Source organism: Cylas formicarius, unplaced genomic scaffold, assembly GCF_029955315.1.
Source record: "Cylas formicarius isolate icCylForm1 unplaced genomic scaffold, icCylForm1.1 PGA_scaffold_4__25_contigs__length_36172078, whole genome shotgun sequence".
Taxonomy (NCBI): Eukaryota; Metazoa; Arthropoda; class Insecta; order Coleoptera; family Brentidae; genus Cylas; species Cylas formicarius.
The window spans coordinates 31958759-31982788 of NW_026844334.1; the positions used below are offsets into that span (position 1 = coordinate 31958759).

The 24030-nt window shown below is 32.1% G+C and overlaps 1 protein-coding gene across 3 annotated transcripts in view; it reads left to right on the forward strand.

The window, feature by feature from the left end:
* Positions 1–24030, forward strand: part of LOC132701180 (synaptic vesicular amine transporter) — a 241218-nt gene that overhangs the window by 203355 nt on the left and 13833 nt on the right. For all 3 annotated transcript variants that reach the window (XM_060668907.1, XM_060668906.1, XM_060668908.1), the window contains exons 8-10: positions 103–204; positions 4086–4312; positions 11948–12131. In XM_060668907.1, coding sequence (XP_060524890.1) covers positions 103–204; positions 4086–4312; positions 11948–12131 — 513 coding nt within the window. The remainder of the gene's footprint in view (positions 1–102; positions 205–4085; positions 4313–11947; positions 12132–24030) is intronic.

The following is a 24030-nucleotide window of genomic DNA, read 5'->3' on the forward strand; positions in this document are numbered from 1 at the left end:
GGCAGCAGATGATCTGACCTATTTAAAATTCGACGAGTTCTTTTCATAAACTAGAAATATTTTAGGAATTTTGTCATTATTTGAATCTAAGTTATTTTGCAGTGTTACAACTACTCATGCTTCAACCGTCCGTAACCATTCAAGAGTCGGATCCACCATCTTTGAAAGCACTTATCTGCGATCCTTACATCATCGTCGCGGCAGGTAAGAATCTATGTTAATCGTCCATTTTTTTCCCTTAAACTGTTCTTTCAATATACCGCGCGTGCTAAAATGTAGTGTCTAACGTACAACATAGTCCGGGTTCTAAATAATTTATTAGTTATATTCAAAAAGTATTTCGATTTCGAAATACTGGACGCTAAAATTCGGAGAAAAAAAATGTTTGATGTACCTTTTATTTCAATCTCCATAATATTTCATACACGCCTTTCGAACATGAGTGAACACTTTTTAGTATAAAAACAAATGTGCCTTGGTGCTCAACAAAAGATATTAACATGTTTAATTTTTGTTTTGGCTGTTTAAGTTTGGAAACAAAGCGTTTTATGGGTGGCGTTAGAGAAGAAACAATTTACGATATAAAGTGAAGTCAAAAAAGTATTTTTTCGAATTTTTAATAGTTACTATTAGAGCGTTGAAAATAAAACATACCAAAAAAATATTAATATTCATCTATTCTAGATTTAAGTAGAATGTGTTCGTTTTTCGATTTTATTTTTTAAAATGCGAATTTCGTAAGTTTCGATTTTTTTTAACCAGCCTGATGTTGACACGTTTATCGTCTAGACACTTTCTTGTTTTTTATGAAAATAAACAAGATCTAGATACTGTTACGCCTTAACATTAAAAGTTGTTCCCAGATAATTTTAATTTAACCACGGCACTGGTTCAAAAAAATATGAGACAAAAAGATATTTTGTTTTTTTTTTCAATTTCTCACAAACAAATAAAATAATTTTATATATAATTTTACCAAAGGTACCTATTCTTTTTATTAGCTCAAATAATTTTCTATGATATCTAACTTTATTTTTTAACTGTTTTCACGATAATATTTTTATAAACATATGAAAAAAACAGACAGTTATCAATATTATTTATTATTATTGTTTTCTTAACATACTTTGAAATACAGACATAGGAATTATTAAGCACTTATGTTAATAATAGGTACTTTTCATAGAATTTGTAATTGGTCAAGTATAATAAAAATTAAGTTATTTGTTTTGGAGAAATTATTTCTCTAATGTATTGTTTTTCTAATAGTAATAGTAGTAGCAATAATAATAGTAATAAATGGTCTTTATTCGTAGAAAAATAAAAAATAAGTAAATAATAACAAAATGAAATAGAGAGACACACTAATCTCGTAGTAAAATTATTCTAATGTATTGTTTTTCTAATAGTAGTAGTAGTAGTAATAATAATAGTAATAAATGGTCTTCATTGGTAGAAAAATAAAAAATAAGTAAATAATAATAAAACGAAATAGAGAGACACACTAATCTCGTAGTAAAATTATTGGTCACAATTGTCAGTTAGAGTAGCGCCCGAACAATTTTTTTTTCATTCTTATAATAAGCAAACAAAATTTTTTAGAGATAAAATTCGTGTAAGATCTTGGGAGTTATAAAATTGAAAGAAAAGTAAAAACACAAATTTATAAAATTATGCTTTTCTTAACTTGACAACTACATCTCAGCGAAATTTACAGCAGAGTGTAACATAGTGAAAAATCGTTTTTATCGCATGCAAGGTGGCGAAACATGTATTCTATTCTAAGACTCGATTAATTTGAATGGAACACCACATTTTATAACTCGTATAAAAGGAAAAAGTTCTCAAGGCCAACATAATGGTTATCAATTTTTTCACAGAAAGTCAGCTGTGCTTTTAGTCATTTCGATTAGTTTTTTTAGCTCGGATTTACTCATAAATCCCTTTTGTCTGAACTTTGACATCCAATATCTCGGAAACTACACCTGTTTCCGGATATATGTCATAATTAAAAAAAAAGTGGTACTATCACATACTAAGATCCATTAAGTTACATACAGGATCCTATGAAATAAGCGTGAATTTTTTTTAATTATTTCTGCGGAAATCGCTCTTTGAAAAGAAAATGGCGCAAAGTACACCTTAGTGGATGAACTGCGCTGAAAATCATTACCTGCTCTACGCATCCATTTATTATCATTTATATATTATCTAATAGCTATATGGGTGAAGTTTATTCCCCTATGTATTTCATGCGGGGTTATTTTATAGAAATATCTGAAAGTGATACGAAAAATTTAAATGAAAAAATTCCTATTCTGTTTAAAATTTTGCATCTTCTGCTCCGAGATATATTTATACAAGAAATTATGGCTTATTTTCGACGTGGAATATACTATTTACGTTTGCACAGGATGGGCAATTAAGAAGGTCCTATCCCTAAAAGTCATTGTAATTGTAATTGTCGCAAAAGACAAAAAATTGGTACATAATAAACAGTTTTAAAAATCTTTGGTTCATAAAACATAAATTCTTGGCAGACAAAACACGTAAAGTCTGTTCATAGATATAATAGATATAAGAAAGTGACTAACTGATACGAATTAAGGAAAGACCCAGACAAGCTGTAAGAATGAAATATGGCCGAACAGGTCCGTACTTTGCTTAGAATTTAATTATATGGGGTTTTGTTAGGAAAAATACTAAACAATATTTATTTAATCTAAAATAAAATTACAAATTATTTTTATTACCTACTAAAATTACTTAAAATTATTCACATAATATATCAGTATCACTATCGCTATCATCGCCTGTTCTAATTATTATTTGTTCTATAATTTTGCAATATGGATTGTTCTGCTTTTTCTATATGTTTAACAGAAGAACCTTTAATATTTTTCGCAGAAAGGGAAAGTCCATTTGGAATCCAACCATCTTTAGAGCCAGCATGCAAAATAGTTATTCTTTAACCTCTTTTTGATGGCGCGTTTGCTTTACACTTATCAGTTGACTCAACCCAACCATTTTCAGGGGTATCGTAAGTGTCGAACCAGGTTTCATCCAAGTAAATAATTGGCCTTTGTTGTTCTCTGTAAATCTTAATATTTTCTAGATATTCCAGTCTCCATTTCCGAATTCTAAAAGATTCCATTAAAACTTGCCTTTTGTTAATTTTTTTAAATCTAAAACCCATGTGTTGAATACACTTCCATAAGGCAGTTCTGCCACATTTAACACCGATTTCATCTTTTTCAAGCCTGGTAAATTTTACGCCGTATTATATCCTGATCACTGTCATCTACACTCAAGAAAATGTCAACATCGCTCCTTTTTTTCCTCGCTGAAATGGGATTACTCACAATTTTCCACACAGTTAATGTTGGAATTTTCGTCAATGTCTCCGTTTCTTCTAAAGATGCTTGCTCGCTGGCACCAAATTCAATGAGAGTCAAATAAACATTGTTTATAACTTCCTTAGTCTCAACAGAATAGTGTTTTCTACATTTGGGCGGAAACATCTCCTGAGATACACTAGACTCGCACATATTTTGCATAATTTGCAGCACACGATTCAACACACGCTGTACTACACACGAAATAAGAATGATTACTAATAAACTTAGACTAAGTAGTATACCAAACCAAAGAATATTAAACACAGGTAGGTATAAAATTATTTTCTATTACCGATCACAATTTGACCTGAATTTAAATTCCGAAACTTTAGGTAATAATCCTGTTGCATTGTATGCTAATGACCACCCTTGGATTATCCCATTCAAAAGCAATTGGTCACTTTTTTATATCTATGAACAGACCGTACCTTAAACGAATAAACACCTTGAAACCTGAGATTGCTGTTCCTACTTTTAGCGCTCATCAAGACCGGACAGTTTTGGTTTGTTGTTTTGCGTTTATCGTTGAATGTTAGGGATTATTGTTTCAATGCGTGGTAACTTGAAATAATCGTCTCATTCACCGAATCATAGTATTGATGGCGAGCACTTATTAATTTCACGTACAAAATTTGTGTCTGTTGTGCGATTATATAATGTATGTAATTTAAACATGTATTATTCTAGGAGCGATAATATTTGCAAATATGGGCATAGCCATGCTGGAACCCTCACTCCCGATCTGGATGATGGACACGATGGACGCAGACAAGTGGCAACAGGGCGTAGCCTTTCTTCCCGCTAGTATCTCGTATTTGATCGGGACTAATGTCTTCGGACCGCTGGGCCACAGGATGGGACGATGGCTGGCTGCACTTTTGGGTTTAATCATAATCGGTATATGCCTTATGTGCGTAAGTGTCACTTCAGTCATTAAACTTTAGCCTAGCAAAAAAAAAATGCAAAGGTTCGGGTCTAATTAGCAAGGAAGCTTTCGTTTGTGACATAACAATATGAAGGGGGAAACGCACGACTCGCAATTGGACACGCCACCGCCATTTCAAATGTAACATGACATAAAAAATCGGTACTATCAACACGACAATTTGCCGCAACGCTAAACAGTCGTCGTTTGTGGAGAGCCGTGATTATTCTTTTAATGCATGACATAATTCGCATTCGTATCAAAATATACTCAAACCTGTGACTTTTTATCAAACACTCATGTAATGACTTTCACCTCGACTGTCGAAATAATAATAGAGGTATTTTATAGGAATTTATTTCTAAAAAGGCCAGGAAAAATTTATAATAAGCGCGATATTAAATATTGCAAAAATTCGAATTGCTGCATTTTTGTCGAACGCGTTCTAAGATTACGATTTTTCACGGACTAATTAACGCGCAGTATGTTGATCGTAAAATGTGTTGCGAGATGTATCGAAATTTTAAAATAACATTATATTTCGAAATCTGCTAAAAAGCTCGTCTTGAAAAGGGTCGTTCTAAAATAGCGAAATATCATAAATATTGCCCTCCAGATGCCACCAGCAGAGACATCATTACTATAGGGTGTTTTTTTTTTCGATGCATAAAATTTTAAGTTGCAATAAAACAGCAATGGATTATTCGATTGACATGAATTTTATTTATCCGACAGATAATCTTGTGGCATTACATTTTAAATATGATTTCTGGCATATGACCGACACGGCTGCCGCGTATGTAGTCCAATCTGGACGTCCAATTTTCGATGACTTTTTCCAACATTTGTGGCCGTATGCCGGCAATAACCCGGCGAATGTTGTCTTCCAAATGGTCAAGCGTTTGTGGCTTATCCGCATAGACCAATGACTTTACATAGCCCCACAGAAAGTAGTCTAGCGGTGTTAAATCACAAGATCTTGGAGGCCAATTCACAGGTCCAAAACATGAAATTAGGCGGTCACCAAACGTGTCTTTGAATAAATCGATTGTGGCACGAGTTGTGTGACATGTTGCGCCGTCTTGTTGAAACCACATCTCCTGGACATTATGGTTATTCAATTCATTAATGAAAGAGTTAGTAATCATAGCTCTATACCGATCACCATTGAGTGTAACGTTCTGGCCATCATCGTTTTTGAAGAAGTACGGACCAATGAGTCCACCAGCCCATAAAGTGCACCAAACAGTCAGTTTTTCTGGATGTAACGGTGTTTCGACATACACTGGAGGATTAGCTTCGCTCCAAATGCGGCAGTTTTGTTTGTTGACGTAGCCATTCAACCAGAAGTGCGCGAGAACAACGGCAATCTTGTTTTGGGCCCATTCGACGAATCTTATTTGATGATCGTTTGGCTTCAATTCTTGCACGAGTTGTATTTTGTAAGCACGGAAACCAATATCCATCCGTAAAATCTTCCATAAAATGGATGAACACAGATCCAATTCCTGTGCTCGATGGCGGATGGACTCATTCGTGTCTTCCTCAATGCTACGCTCTACAGCAGCAATAGCTTCTTCTGTACGCACCGTACGGCGTCTCTGGGGATGCGAGTTATCAATAAGAGTAAACGTGGTGCGAAAACGTTCCATGGTTAATCGAATTAACTGCTCTGAAGGAGATTTTGTCGACGATAAAATGGACGTAGTGCGCGATACGTATTCCGCACAGAATCATTATGTTCGAAATAAAATGGCACTATTTGCAAGCGTTGTTCAGGCGTGAGCCTATTCATGATGAATTGCTAAACCAAACAGAATAAATCATTTGACAGCTGTTAAATCGGTAGCCATCTTGAACAGTAATACCAACTTTTGTTTTTGTTTTAAGAAAAATATATTCCAGACAAGCATTTTGCAATTAAGATCAAGAAGCCAACAGGATGATTGGCGACACAACAAACGACTCAGCGGGAATCCAGAAGACCTGTAAATAGTAGTACAGTAGCAGTCTGTGGAAGTTTCTTTAAAAAAGAGACACCGTTATTTTTTTCTTGTACAGCTTTCCATTATTCCATTATTACAAGTCGGACAAAAGTACGAACACGCGATTAGAACATGACCTAAATTATTACGTAACACTTAGTTCAGAACAAATGCTAATTACATTACAAGCAATAATTTTTTTGAATCTGTAACAGATGGGATTTGTAATAATTTATACAACAAACAGAAAAAAGCTATGTTAAAATCTTACAGATATGACATTGTAGACGGAACAACAACTTAACAATTTAAAAAACAAACTATTTATATATATATATATATATATATATATATATATATATATATATATATATATATATATATATATATATATATATATATATATATATATATATTCTCATGTATTGATTCACGGATGGAAAAATGTGATGACACTATATTCCGGGATATCATCCGTTCGCTCGTTGAACTCCGACTGGAATCCTGCAAATCTTGCATCCGACTGGAATCCTGCAGACGTTTCGCCAAAATCTCACTTGGCATCTTCAATGCTCGCGCTCGTGCTCAGTGTTCGAAGTGTTTCCAGCACACAGAAGATCTAGTTCGAAATGCATATGCTGAAGATTTTCAGTATCAGCTCATTGAAGAAAAAATGATATATTATTTGGTCTGCCAAAGTCCCACAGCAGACAGTGACTTTCTGGGTATATTGGTCTTTAAAATTTATTATCCAGTGGAACGGAGTTTTCCGAGTTTTCTACAATTTTGAGAAGATACAAACCCGGAAAATGGTTGTGATTAAAAAAATTTCCTTGGGTCCCATAACAATAATCTTATCTTTTATTCTCATCGACTTCTTTCAATGAAACATCTTCTAATTTTATTCTTACTAATATTTTAATCAAGATGCGGAATAATTCTCCGAGATTGACTATTCTGATGGATTTTAATAACACTGGCAGTTTCATTGAAAAGAACATTTATAACAGGTGATTTTCCATCTGTGATGGGAGTACGTTGCGGATGTCTCCTGTTAAACTTTGCAGCTTCTTCAATGCAATAAACTGAAAGCTTAATCTGATTGATATTAATAATTTCTCAAATGTCAAATTATTATTTTCCAAATAATGAAAAATCTAAAAATGCGAATTTGGTATTTCGGGTTAGTTATATATATATATATATATATATATATATATATATATATATATATATATATATATATATATATATATATATATACAATTTTTTCAAAAAACTTTTTCCAATATTTATTTTGTATTTATTTAGCTGGCCAAAACTTAGGGGTGTCTCACTCTTAAATACCACATTGTATATTTATTACATAGCAATAAAAGACAATGTTTATGGAGTTTTATATGTATATTACAGGTGCTACAGTCAGATCTGATTGTCACGTCCTTTGTGGACATCTTAAAAAGTCTGACACTTGACTGCCAATCATAATAAATGAGACTGCCACGCTAGCAATAAAAAACATGATTTTTCCGCTTGATAGTATATTAGATGTTTGATGAACGACACAGGTATTAGTTTGTTTTGGCAACAGTGGAGCACAGCATAATATTCAAGTCAAAATTAGAAAACGGGTTATTTTTATTAAAAACAGATGTAGTATTGTTGTTAAAAAATAAACACATGTACCGGGAGAAATAAGAAAAAAGTTGAGTATATTATATATAATGACCACTAAGAGGAATAACTGTTATTGTTAATTTGCATCTCCGACCTTCTTATTTAATGCGGTTTGCTCTATCTTTGCAAAGAAATTGTCGATATCTCCAAAATGGCTTAATGGATTTTAATAAACTTGGAATAGTTAAAAAGGGCCTTTCATAGGTGGAACTATGAGTGATGCGAGTCTGATTGCTTATTATGCCACCAGGTGGAGTTCTCTGACACAATCGTAAAAAAACATTTGTCCGAGAAAAGAATAAATACAGACTATTTCTGTCATACCAACATTTTTTAGAAATATTTTGACTTATGCCGATAGTACGACCGATTTTGCGTCTCTTTGGTCCGCCACTACACAAGCCCAATACACAAGCCCAAATATCGCTTACAATAAAATTGTTTTCAATATTGTCAGTTTCGTGATGACTTTCATTTTTTTAAATAATACTGTAACCATGCAAATTACTTCTCGATGATCCAGGAGCCCCTCGTCAACCAACCGAACCGTCGCCAATTTGATGCTTTCTTGTAAAATAAGGCATATTTTTTTATTTAAATTTGAATTTAGTTTGGCTTTTAAATTTAAATGGCAAATGTCTCAAAAATAATTGAAGATACATAAAAACGGTTTATTATAATAATTATTCTATATTGAACACAGAATAAAAGTATGAGGGTCATATTTCTTTGTTAAAATATGTTTCTTCTCATTTAAAGAACATTTCCTACTTGCACTTGCACTTAGAATACAAAAACGGAAATTTATAAAGTTTGTTTTATTTATAATAAGAAAATTGACAAAATGTAATAATTCCATTGCTTTGACATAGTTATCGATTGGCTAGTAATTTCACTGACACCCGGTATAACGAAAAGCACATAAAATATACAGTGAAATATGGAACAAATTCATGTAAAATAAGGTATTGGATTTCAAGGACGTGTTATTGATCGAAGAAATAACGTCCAATAATTTTATTATCCAAATCAACTGAAATCAATGCCTAAACATTAATTTTTGGGGATTATTTGTACTCCGATACCTACTATTCTGTCTGTTTACCATAACATTAAAACAAAACGTGCCTTATCAGTTAACAGTAACTGGAATTAAGTTGTCTCTTAGTCTAGGATTATTTTCGTCCTGCTCGTATAGTAATGTAATCTTGTACAGATGATACATTTGTTCTTTTAACACACGCAAAGGTTGAATGCCATAATTATTTCAAGCGACTTGCCAAACTGCCCGATGCGGATTATGCTCAACATCTAATATAAATAAAAGACGCCCTAATTCTATAAATTTTCTCCAAATTTAAATTGCTGTGGATGGGTCTTTCTGGGTACTTTGCATTAAACAAATAACATACTTCTTTCTTATCTCCATATTCAACAAAAATAAAAATTTCAAATTCTGGGTTTCACTTAGTAACAATTACCTGTTCATTTAAAAATTAAATTTATTTGTTTTATGCCCGAAATTTTACACAGAAATCGGAAATGGATTTAAAAAAATTGTATTCCCTTAAAAAAATCGAACTTTGTATCAACATCTGCTTCTTGACCGGCTTTGTATATCAAAATAAATAAGAACTAAAAGTTCAGATTTTCACGAAATTATATATTATGACATGATAATTGTTTCGACAACACCGTGTCTTTATCAAAAGACACCACATTTTCTAAAAATGAAGTTGAATTTCTCTAAAATGATTTCAACTTTAACTTACAGCACTTGTACATTAATAGAGAATTAGACTGTTTAGGGATCGATTGTGAACTAGCATTTAAGGACATTAACGATTCTAATTTAAACAAACATAAATTAGCGAAAATGATAAACTCTCAATGAATAGATAACAACAAACAAAGAAATTTCTCAAATGTCACTAGTAAAAACAATCAAAAACAAAGCTTGTGAAAATAACATAATATTTACACGTGCAGATAAAGGAAAGACAGTCATAGCTATCGATCTCCCAGAATATATTTCAAAAACCAACAATTTTCTTAAACCAGAACTTTTCCAATGTATCAAACACGATCCTACCGAGCTATATCAAAGACAAGTCAAGGAAGTAATTACTAACTCCACACTATTTAGTGACAAAAACATGTATTTTTTAACAATTATGAATCCCCAACCACCGAAATTATATTCTTTAGTAAAATTAAATATACAAGATATGCCCATTAGACCAGTCGTGTCTTATGTAACAGCTCCTGCAGTTAAACTCTCAACAAAATTAGTGAATATTTTAAAGTTCCAGACAGATTTGTACCCAAAATTTGCAATACAAAACTCTTTTGAATTAATCAACAAAGTTAAAGACATCAAAATCTCTTCTAACGCAACACAATGGTCTTTTGATGTACAAAACTTATTTCCCAGTATTCCACCTATGGATGTGATAGATTTAGCAGATTTAACCCTCACTCGGAAACAGGTTAACCCATTAAACAAGATTCATTAGATTGCTTAATAGTATCTTTAGAACAAAATTATTTTGAATTTAATGGACAGAGTTGCATCTCTAAGGAAGGTTTGATTATGGGAAACCCACTTAGTCGTTTGTTAGCCGAGATTTTTATGGAAAACTTGGAAAATACCATACTAGAACATCTTTTAAGTAAAACTTTTCTATGGTGGTATAGATACGTGGATGACGTCTTTGCTTGCTTTATTGGAACGGACAGACAATTGAATTCTTTTTTAAATTACATTAACTCTATCAATTTTTTGGACTTAACTATTACGAAAACGCAAAACAAATTAGATTTTTCCATTTATCATAAACCTTCACACACGGACACAGTCGTCAATAATAATAGCTCAAATCACCCTTATGCACACACACTTCACTCTTTTATACACAGACTTCTTAATACGCCACTCTCAACATAAAATTACAACAAAGAACTTAATATCATTAAACAAATTGCACTAAACAACGGTTACAATCCCTCCATTATCGATAAAATTATAAATAAAAAACAAATCCAGACACCAGTAAACTCTATTTATCCGATACCTAATGCAGAACACAAACAATTTAAAATAATTACATACATTGGATAATCCAGTGAAAAAGTTTCAAAACATTTGTCAAAATGTGGTTTAAAAATAGCTTTCAGAACTAAGAACACAATAGGAAATTTTTAAAAAGCAATAAAACGAAATATCCAAAATCTCAAAAATCAGGTGACTACAGGTTGAAATGCGGATCTGGTCCTAAAATTTATATTGGACAAACAGGTAGATTCTTCAAGAAACGCATTAACGAACATAAAAAAACTTTTAAAAACAATAGTCTAGATTCTAATTATGCTACACACTTAAACACAGAACAACACATTTTTGACGACAATATTGGTATATTATACACAGCCACAAAAAGTAGAAAATTAAATTTATTGGAAGCCATGGAGATTAACAAAATGAGACATTCAAATATATTGCTTAACGATCAATTAGATTTAAATACCTCTTCTTTATTGAACTTAAATCCTCACAACAACATTAATTATGGTTTTATTGTCATTTTTCGATATATATAGTAACAGGTAGTTTGTAAATATTACATTCGATAAAGACACGGTGTTCTGGAAACAATTGTTCTGTGAATATATATAATTTCGTGAAAATCTGAACTTTTAGTTCTTATTTATTTTGTTAAAGGGATTTTCATCAAGTAAAAGCCACCTCAGTTCAATTTCAACGCAAAAAAAATCATAAGAAAATGCCGGAATTTTAAATGAATCTGTTCCATATTCTAGCCCTTCACTGTATAACATCTATTAAAGGTGGTTTCAATCCAATACAAGAATGATACGATTATTGAACAACCATTATTCAAAGCGAGGTTAATCCAGGGGTCAGTTTATGACCACACACAATCTTTATACTTGATTGATTTCAGATTCCATTGGCGACCAACATGAATCACTTGATCGTGCCCAACGCGGGGTTAGGCTTCGCTATAGGAATGGTAGACAGTTCGATTATGCCGGAACTGGGCTTTCTTGTTGACATCCGACATTCGGCTGTCTATGGCAGCGTCTACGCGATCGGCGATGTAGCTTTTTGTCTAGGATTTGCCATTGGTGAGTTTGGGAAATTATTATCTACTCTTTACTGTTATCAGTTTCATATTCTCAAATATAATGCATTCTGTCTTTGTTATATAGTTTAGTACGGTTAACTGTTGATTGCAAATAAATAAATAATTTTGGCGAGGAGGAGAATCGATCAGGTCACTCAAATATGTCTCGTTAAAAAAACAACATAACTCTAATGGACCCCAAATGTTTGAAACCAGCATGTGTCATGAAAGCATTTTTCAACAAGCAATGACGTAATAAAAACCAAAAGTTACTTCTAAAGAAGCAGAGCAGAGAAGAGAAGTTATATATCTCATTTGTCTCTATTCTCTATACAATAGAGAAACTATTTTACAAGCACAGTGTTATCGAGAAGTGAAAACCGGTCTGTCAAGATAGATAAACTTGTATGTGTGTTTTTGTGTGTGTACCATATTAAATAAATTTACCCTTGTTACACCCAATTGGCAATATAGCAAAAGGAGGAGGAGGCAGAAATTAAAATAAGAATTGCGGAATATGCGAGCCAAACAATCCAACATATGCGCATTTAAATACAAACATTCGAAATAAAAGTTTTTTATTCATTGATGCACACATTGATACTTGCAAAACATAAAAATCTTACAAAACAAAAATACAAAAAATATTATTTCCGATTAAAAAAAAGAATAATGCAATTAATAATTCAACAATACTATTGATACATTCGGATGATAGCAACTCGCACAACATACAAGTTTACAAACTATTCTTTGCAGTTATAAAAACAATTATAAACAAAATGTTTTCCAAAATATCCAAAAAAAAATGTGTCGTATTATGCAAACATATGTTTAAAAATAGGAAAACTTGGCTCAACATCTTTAGAAGTTATCGCATACTATTTTAATTTTGGAATTAAGTCTCTAATTTATACAAAGTAAGTTCAGTTCTCGGAATTAGTGAAATTGTCTATATAAACTTCTGAAATATTCTTTAAGATTTGACCGTCATTACCACCTTGTGTCCATGGTGTTTGCTTGGTAGATTCAAACTTTCTTAGGTTAAATGAGTAAATATTGAATATTAAATATGGTTGGCAATCCATTGTTATATTTATCTGAATATTGCTCTATATAGGAGACTTTTTCATAACAGCGACTCAAGGTTTTCTTGCGAGTAGTTACATTGCTATTATTAAGGACAAAACAGGAAGCGAGCAAACAATTATTTAACACTTAGTGTCCTCGTTAAAGTGTACGATAACTAATGTTCAGTTTATTTCAATTGTTAAACTCTACGATAGTAGCAGCGACAAATTGCGTTTCTTGGTGCGCGTAAGCATTTTCCGAAAAATATTCCTTAACCCTTTCATCTCGGATGGTACATACATATGTGTACCATACATTGTCAGAAAATTCTAAAAACCCCATTTTGCGTTTGTAATTCTATTTACAAATCTTCTGAATTGCTCTTAAAACAGTCAATTGAATTGACTGTTTTAAGAAAAATGCATTCCAGACAAGCATTTTTCAATTATGATGAAGAAGCCAACAGGATGATTGGCGACACAACAACCGAAGCAGCAGGAATCCAGAACACTTGTAAATAATAGTACAGCAGCAATCTGTGGAAGTTTCTTTAAAAAAAGAGACACTGTTATGGTTTTGTTGAAGAGCTTTCCATTATTACAGACAGGACAAATCGTACAGAAGTACGAACATTATAAAACATATTAGTCATGATGGGTTGACTAAAAACACCCGATTGGAACATGACCTAAATTATTACGTAAGAGGTAATAGATTTTTTTGAATCTGTAACACAGATGGGACACGTTTTGCGCCGTATAATAATTTATAACCTAACTGTCTTATATGATAAACAAGAAACAGGAAAAGGCTATGTAGTGGAGCGCAATAAGGTTTATACCTCGGAATCCAGTGCTAGTCAATAAATCTTTTTATAAACTTTGGCAATGTGTTTTTAATAGCATATAAAAAAATGTTAAAAAAATATTTTGTGCGATCTTAATTTTTTAATAATTATTATAAATAATTATTAATTTTTTGGAGTTTTCCTTAAGTTATATTAGTGTAAAATTAGATTTTAAAAAGAAGAACTATTACAAACTTCATCTTGGGTCTCAAGGGACAGCAGGTATAACGATGAAGGGTGGGGATGGGAATAGAGGGGGCAACAGCAGCTGTTGGGTGCTGTTAACCCGGGCCCTAACAGAATAGTACACGTGGCAACTTGCTAGGCTTGATACGTAGTTGTTGTTTGCTCCGAAAAAAAAAAAAAAAAATAAGTAAAAAATAAATATATTATTGTACAGTGAGTGTGATAAAAGTTAATTACTGAGTTTTACAAACTTTGAAAATAGTGGCATAAATAGTAAGTATTTGTTTATTATTTATATTACATGGTTTTGAAAACAACTGTGAATATTCAATAGTATATTTTATAATCGATCGATCTTAAAAGTTAGAATGTAATGGTAAAATTTAATATATATTTGGAATCTGCATGAAATTTCCTATAAGATAGTGCTTACACAAACAGTTGATTTATTTTTATGTATTTTATTTATGCAGAAATAATCATTTAATTAATCGGAAAAATAGTGAAAATTCCGATTTTTTCACATTTTTGTTTAAAAAAAAGAAATTTCCAATCCTTACATCTGAAATTTAAATTAATTGTGATATAAAGGTTAGTTATTGATATTAGAAATATTTGTTGTTACAGCCTCGTATCAAAATGGGTGAACCATCCAATAGTGATAATATAAATAATGATTGCCTCATTTGAGACAAAATTGGATGTAGCTCTGAATTAAGCTAAGAGATATTATAAAAGTCACTAGAGGAATACCAACACTGTTATTACATCGTTGCAAGTGGCAATTAGATGAAAATTTCGGTACAATTTGTCAACATTATGTCAGATATCTACATAACAATTATGGAAACAACACTTATGTCGTGTTTGATGGTTACAAGAAGAGCTGCACCAAATCAATGGAACGAACGCGTCGCTGTAAAAAAAACGCATATAATGACATAATATTTGATAATACCATGCCACTAAAAATAGCGCAGGAAAATTTTTTATCGAATGCCAAAAATTATAGATATGCTACGAGAAACACTCACAGAAAATAAAATATTTTCTTGCCAAGCAGAAACTGATGCCGACAGACTAATAATTGAAACTGCTGTTAATCTGCAATCTGAAAATATTGCTGTAGTGTCCGAGGACGTAGATATTTTAGTTTTATTGACTACGCTCTCACCACCCGACCGAGAAATTTATTTTCTAAAACCATCCAAAGGCAAAATACTGCAAAGAGCGTACTCTTCTAAGAGTTTAGAAAAAATATTACCAAAGTGTAAACAGCATATTCTGTTCTTACATGCATTCACTGGATGTGACACGACGTTAGCTTTTTTTCAACGTGGCAAAAACATGTTTGCAAAAAATTTCGTAAAACGAACGGACTTGCATAATGCTGCGACAGTTTTTAAAAATGAATGCAAAGACATCGATTAAATTTTTAAAACTGGTGTTACATGCAGTCTTGCTTTATATAATGCCCCCAAAAAATAAAAGATCTTAATGCATTGAGATATAACTCTTTTTTGAAAGCAACTGCCAAAAATACCTGCGTTAAACTGCCACCACCTACTGCAGATGCCGCTTTTGAACACTTCAAAAGAGTATATTTACAAGTTCAAACATGGTTCGGAAAATAAATATTACCAGAAGAATGGGGTTGGAAAAATTAACGCGGAATATTGATACCGCAAACAATGACGCTCCGACCAGCTCCAGAATCTTTACTAAAAATTATTTTTTGCGCATCTAAAACAGGATGTGGAGCATCTTGAAAAATCTAAAAATGAGACTGGTATTTTGAGTTAGTATAATATCGGGAACAATTTTTTCAAAAAACTTTTTCCAATATCGAAAATTGGCGCTGTTTGCGGATTCGCAGTAGGCCGCGTTTAAAATTTAAATTTTCGTTAAGTGTCTTAAAAAATGTGAACCGTCAACCTGTGACCGCGCAAAACTACGAATCTGTATTTATTTAGCTGGCCAAAACATAGGGGTGCCTTACTCTTAAATACCACATTGTATATTTATTACATAGCAATGAAAGACAAAGTTTAGGGAGTTTTATATGTAAATTACAGGTGCTACAGGCAGAACTGATTGTCAGAAAATCATTGTTCAATGATATCAGAAAAAAGAAAAAGATTTTTTCGAAACGGAAGAAGGAAGAAAAAAGAGTTACTGATTATAATGAGTATCCACTCTCATTAGATGGTGCAATTCTCTGTCAACTTGTTCCGACAGGGAGTTCCAGGTATACAGCACTCTGTTGCATAGGAAGTTTTTTCTCTGCAGTTTGGCAATCTTTTCTTTGGTTAATTTTTTAGAGTGACCTCGTAGATGGATATTCGGATCATTTTGAAAGATGCGCAGTTTACATGAGTAATAGTTTTGTATCATCGTCTAAGTCTCAATTAGATCGCCACGTAACTTGTCTTTCTTTCAAGGTTATTTAATTCAGTTTTACAAGTATTTCCTCATAGGAATCATTAGATAAATGGATTGCTCGAGTATTTGAATGTTTTTAATAAAGTAGGGATCCCATCTTGTCTGACTATATTCTAATTTTGGACGAATGATAGGCTTATAAAGTTTTTCTATGGCCTGAAATGATCTATTAAGAAAGGCCTTCTTCATACAAAACACCAGAGAATTAACCTGTTTAACTACTTTTGAAATATGTGTCTCCCATTTCAAGTTGGAATTCCAAGGTCTTTCTGTTCTTCTACATGTTGTAAGCTCTTTTCATTAATGGCATAATAATACTGAGTTCTGTTTGTTCCAATGCTCATTTTTTAGATCAAATTTCTATGATTGTTAGGTCTCTCGTCTGCAAACAGTGTGATTGAAGTTTTGATGTTTTTACTTACGTCGCTTACATAAATTAGAAAAAGCAACGACCCAAGAACTGATCCCTGCGGAATAACAATAAACACTTTATGCCTATTTGACAAACTGCCATTTACTCTTACTTGATAGTAAGGATCTTTCAGAAATGAAGCAATTAGACTTGTTCTAATCCCGTAGTGTTCGAGCTTAAGCAAAAGGAGATTTTGCGGAATTTTGGCAAAAGCCTTTTCGAAATCTAAATAAATTATATATTTTTATAGTAGCTTTTCGTCCAGTCCTCTAAGAATTTTGTTAAGTTCTTGATAGTTGATCTGCGCGGTAAGAAACCATGTGGATACAATGATATATTACAGCAACATCACGTCAAGTGGACCGCCCCATTTACCAAAATTTAATCTATGTATATTTTTTATAAGTACTTATGATTGAAAATTGATACCCCAAACAAAATTTTAAGGAATTTTAATTAAAAAATAGATTAAAAATCAACCGTAAGGGATACATTTAGGAAATTTTCAGCATCCACGGTCAAATGTCTATACTTTAAGAATATATTGTCGACTTAAAATTATTTGTTTATTTTCGTATTTTTAACTAACTTTTAACTTAACAAATGAAAATTTAACTGATTTCTTGGTAAAAAAAAATATTTTTTTTATCGGTCACATGCTTTATGCATTTAAGTTTACGATTCCGGAAGAAAATTTCGCTGCTTGACAACTGTACCGTATGATCTAATATAATTAGTGCTGCCACCTACCCTACTTACTGACAACCATTTTAAAATAAAATAAAAATAAAAAAAAATAAAAAAAAATAAAACACCGATTATTAATTAGGATAAAAATTTTGAGTAATTTTTAAATGGCTGTAATTAATCTTCTTTTAATGATAATCATTCTTTGTTATACGGTTTTGGAAAGCTTAAACAATCAACTTTAACAATATAAATTGATTTTTTGTAAAAAATCGCGAATATTATATGTAAATTTAATTTTAGTGAAAAAAGAATTTTCCCACGTTAATTAAATGGGATACTAAAATAAAAATAGTGACCCCTTCGAATTGAGCTACAAGGTTCATCTTTGGTGAGGATTTTTTTTTATATCAAAAAGAAACATTTGAGAGGGTAAGAGCTAAAAAAAATATATATTTTTTTTTGAAGCACCCTATTGAGTATACTATACTAATTCAGTGTAATAATTTTCAATGCGGATCTAAGGTTCTCCGAGAACTTGCTTTACATTCGGTATTGCTACAAGAAAATATTTATTTTCCGTTCAATTGCAAAACGCGTCAGCGTTCGGATTTCTAATTAATTCGACGCGGGTATTTGAAAATATCTGTATAAATATTATGACAAATGTATTACGAGTTTCATTTATGCCTACTAAATTTCACTAACCGATCACGTTCTTTACAAAAAAAAGTGACAATATAGACCCATTTATTGCACGTATTTGAGTTTCGCATTCGTATTTACCAAATAGGAACATTTGGCAAATCAAGTTATACCAGAAAGCTATATTGCCAAATTGAATTAACACATTTATCGCGTCCAACTTCGTCGATATTTTAGTTAAAAATTTAACCAAAAACAAAAACTAAGATGATATTCCCAAGAGTCATTCCAGCAGCAAAATGACGGTATTTTTTCTAATACTGAAAATAGTAATAATCTTCAAACAATAGATGGTCTTTCGCTAATCACATCTTATATATGCTAAAAGTAGTGACGAATGAAAAGCAATAATTAAAAACAATCCAAAAGAGAGATTAAAAGAAACCAGAACATTATAGTATTCAGTAAAAAATACAGTGAACGGCTAAAATATGTTCAAAATTCATTTAAAAATCGGGTATTGGATAATTTTTTTCTTACGCATTTTTTGCAGTAAACTGAAAATATACAGTGTGGCCAAATGTAGATGTAGATATGTTCATCAAAATCCAGTTGATTTTTATTAAATATGGAGTAAACGATCGAGATCAGATCCGCAGTGAGTAAAACTGAGAGAAAATGTCTATACATTTTGCAAAAGATCGTCTATGACCAGGTCGTCTAAAAACTAATAACTAAAAACTAAACACAAGATTAAATATTTTATTATAAGCATAATCCCCATCGTGTATCTATGATAGAAATATACAATATACAATATGGATTTAAATATTTTATCGTCAGATACATCTTGTTTAAATGATATGATAAATAAAAAAAATTGTAGGAAATCGAGTACAATTACTCCCCGATGATGATGATGATGATATGTATTTGATATTTCGAAACACATTTGACAGATGCCTTAAGAAAATGAAAACATTAACTATTCCAGAGTTCAATATAGTAATTTGGAATTTGGAACGAAGCCTACATTTGCAGCTTGCAAATAGCACATCCGTTTTTTGGCATTTTTGGATTCAATAGATTGCTCTGTGCACGATGCATTCACCACTTGCTCTTATTTTATGAAATAATTGGAAAAGCTATTCTAGAAGAAGTGGAGAGAAGAAAGAAAGACGAAGAAAATGCTATGAACATGGAAATGACAAACAACTAAGATTCCCTAAGAACTGCTAGTTCCTAACATTCTTGAGAAAATAGCATTAGAAGATCTTGGCCGAAGCATGTCATCGCTGTATTTTGCAAATCAATCAACATTCACAAAAGATTGTTGGCTAAATCACTTACATTGCGAGTAAACTGTTTTTCAGTCACGTTTAGTTACTAAATTAGTTGCCTCCTTCTTAAGGTACCCTTTTCCTAAGGAAGGTTGGCTACCATCATTGGCAAATCGTTATCTGTTTGATGATGTTCTTACTAGTGACTCTGAAGTTCAATCTAGTACAATCTCCCAAGTTCCTCAGCCATGTCTCCTACAGTTTTCTTATACCTGCAATTTATTTTCATTATAAGTCTTAGGAATTTGTATCATTTGCCTCTGTAAAAGTGTCCCAGTTAACTTCTATATTTCTTCTTAGACTGAATGCAGCTCCCTTCGAGTTCATTAAATTTCGAAAATCTTCTGATTTGCTCGTTTAAAAAGCAAATTTGTCAGTTTCATTATGAGTGTGATTTAAAAAAAAATCCACGAGACCAAGTTACTAGCTTTTTCTGAACTAGCCTTTATAGAGCTGTTTAGTGATGGAAAAATTTCTTAACGAAAGTTTTTAACTGCAAATAACCTCTAAAATAATAAAGTAACATGTTGCCCAGCATTCTTCATAAAAATTACTAAAAATACTAAATTAAATTAAGATACATTAAAATATAAGACAAAATAGTTCAAATCAGACTAAAATAATCTGATGAATCTAGAAGTGAGAAACAATACCTGCTGTGTCATTTAAAATTCAACATTTGTCACTTCCGATGAAACCATTGAACTAATTGACCAATTAGTTATTAAGTTTAATTTTAAATTTATAAATAACAAATAATTAATTTTAAAAGTTTATTTAAGATAACTTTAAAACACTCTATTTTCTACCATTTTTCTAATCAATTCCTTAAGTTACAGCATATCCAGAAGCAGACACTGAAAAATAGGTACTCGCAGGTCTCTGGAGGTACAGAAGATCTTGATTGACTGGAAGTTGAAAACATATTCATACATCTTTATATGCGATATGTCAGGAAGTTGGCCTTCGTATGAATTATATGTAATTGTTGTAGTCAACTACGCGAGATAAAGTTTAAAAGAAAAAAGATTGCAATATCACCTACTTCTGTAATAGACTAACAAAGGCACACTGCAACAGATTTTGATTAGAGACTAGGGAATTAGGGACAAAAGTTTAGCTTTAACCTAAACAGATTTACAAATATTTATCTTATCTTTCAAAACTATAAACTTCTGTGAGTTTCCGTACTGCTACAATCAATTGAGAATAATTTCTTTATTTTCTAAATAATTATTTTTAAAATGACCGTAATGTTGATGCAAGAAGAAAATCCTTGCTGAATATGGTAAATCTTTTGCGTCGTTTTAAAACAATGATGGAAAAGACATTAAAAATGCAACCGGCACGTGAAAACAGTAGAGCAAAAAGAAAAACAACTCTTATAAAGATATACAGATTGCTCCGACTTCTAAAAACGACCCACAAGTAACCTACATGAAGGAGCAGCAAGAAAAGTTCCTCTATGATCTCCCAAGAACAAAAAAAATCATTTAATGTTTGCTCAAGATCATGAAACAAAACTAAATATAATAGATCCTGATTACAGACGATGTGTTAGAAGACCCCGCAATCAAGAAATGATAAACAAAACACATTATCAAAACTGTTAAATATGGCGAGTGTAATCTGAAGTTGTGGAGAGCTTTTTCTTAAAATGGTATACAACCAATTTACTGGATAAAGGAGGTTATAAATAAGTAATCGCCGTTTGTTCAGATTTATGTTTTGTTAACTTTGTACATCCGTTCTTGACATTCCCTCTAAATCTTAGCGTCATAGCTTTAAATTTGCAAAAAGTTAGGTAGCCTAGTATACATCTATTTCTGGGTGTGAGTTACAGATTTTTTACAATTTTAAAAATCGATTTAAATTTGCAACAAGGAACTATATTTTGCATTGAAATGGATTTAATGGTGCGCGAAATATGAAAATTTTGGAAATGCGAAAAAAAAAACGTTCGTTTACGAGAGACACGAGCAGTTGAAAAGTGGTCGTGAGTCAATCGATGATGATGATGAATGGCAGATCATCAAAAACCGACGAAAACACTCATAAAGTAACAGAAATTTTCGTCACTCATGGCAAATTAGTAATCTGAGGGATAGCGGACTACTTGAACATTGCCTATGTATCTGACCAAGACATTTTGGTTAATGATTTGGGTTTCCGTCCGTGTAGCGGCAAAGTGGGTGCCAAAAGACCTCAAAAGAGGTGATATACGAGGTTAAATCAGATGTCACATCCATCAGAACAATCATTACTGGAGACGAGATGATGGTATATGAGTACTACACGCAATCCAAACATTAGGCAAGTGAATCGAGGTCACTAAACGAGCCAAGACCATAACAGCACCTCGTTTTCAGTCAAAAAAGAATGCAATGCTCACAGTTTTTACTACAACAGTGGTTAAAGAGTATTATTTGGGTGTTTGAGACGTTTGAGTAAACCAATTCGCCGAAAGAGGGCCGAATTGTGGGCATAAAACTCGTGGTGGAATAATGGTGGCATCGTAATTTTTTGACAAAAAATGCAACAACGGCCACCGAATTCACCTGATTTGGCTATCTGTGACTTCTTTCTGTTCAATCGAGTCAAAAAATCACTGAGGGGAACGCGTTTCAGTAGCCGGAAAAATCGCAGGAAGCACTGATGGACACACCGCATAAGTGTGTTTTAGCCGATATGGATAACTTTGAAGGTGACATTAATAAACTTGTATTTTTAATTTTCTGAATAAATTCCTGGAACTTTTGATCTGGGCATCATGTCACCATTTGCAGACTACCACATACCGTTAACATGGAAGTATCAACAGGATAAAGATTCCAAGCTTAGCTCTAGAAAAGAAAAACAGTTTTTTTTGGTATGGATTTAATTTCGTGGACTTCCCAATCTCCAGATCACTCTGACAAGCATAAAACAAAAACTAGGCCAGAACTTTGGGAAATAATTAAAGCCGAATGGGAAACAATAATTAGCAACAATCCAAAAGAGAGATTAAAAGAAACCAGTACATTATAGTATTCAGTAAAAAATACAGTTTCAGTAAAAAATACAGTGAATGGCTAAAATATCTTCAAAATTCATTTAAAAATGAGGTATTGGATCATTTTTTTCTTACGCATTTTTTGCAGTAAACTGAAAATATACAGTGTGGGTCAAACGTAGATATAGATGTTGATGAAAATCTAGTTAACAATATTAAATTAGAACAAAAAATGTTCAGTTCTAATTTAATAGTAGAAACCCAGAGAATTGAAATTGTAATTTTTATTAAATATTGACTAAACGATCAAGATCAAGTCTTCATATGCCTCAAAACACCATGTTACCATTTGCAGACTATCACATGCCGTTAATATTGCGGTATGAACAAGATGAGGATTCCAAGCATAGTCGTAGAAAAAAAAAATTTTTTGTTGGGAGCAATGGTGTGAATTTAATTTCGTGGTCTTCCCAATATCCTGATCACTCTGAGAAGCATAAAAGAAAAACTAAGCCAGAACTCAGAATTTCATATAAAACTAAGTAAATATATTTTTGCGTAATTTAATTAGTTTATAACTATATTTTGTCACCAGAATTTTTTTATAGTTTGTAATTATTCATTTGTTAAATATTTTCAGGTTAGATTTTTTCGTAATTTTTTCCGTTACTAATTAAATGTTTGCAATAAAAAAAAACTTAACTGTGATACTAAAAGTTTATTCACCACATAATACATCATAGTACATTATATTGAAATAGCTTTAATGGACCACCACAGTATGTGGTCGGTAAAGTTTGACCTCCGCAATTGTATAGAATTACTAAGAATTATACAAAATGCTTAAAACTATCAGACATTTTAGGGAATAAGGCATTTTACGAAATACCGATCTGATCATTTTCAATGTATGGAATATTAGGGGTAAATTTGGCTGGACATAATTATGATGCTACTAGCTACGCTCCGCAGCTAAAAAGAAACTGGAGTTAATTTGTTTGAGATTAATTGACCTTTTCCTTTCAGATATTCTATACCGAAGTTATATCCATGACTGTACCTGTAACAGGTCAAACCCCATAACCAATATAGAAGGAAATGCCAATCCTCACCTACCAAAAAATTGTTCTTTCTGAGTTAAACGCCTTTATTTTCGTTTCGTTTGGTCAGCTTTGGTTGGTTAGTTTCGTTACGAATAATTATTCTACAGGATAGCTATGTTTTATGCAGAACGACCTTAATTTTATAATTTTCCGGTAACCCGCATACTAATAGTAG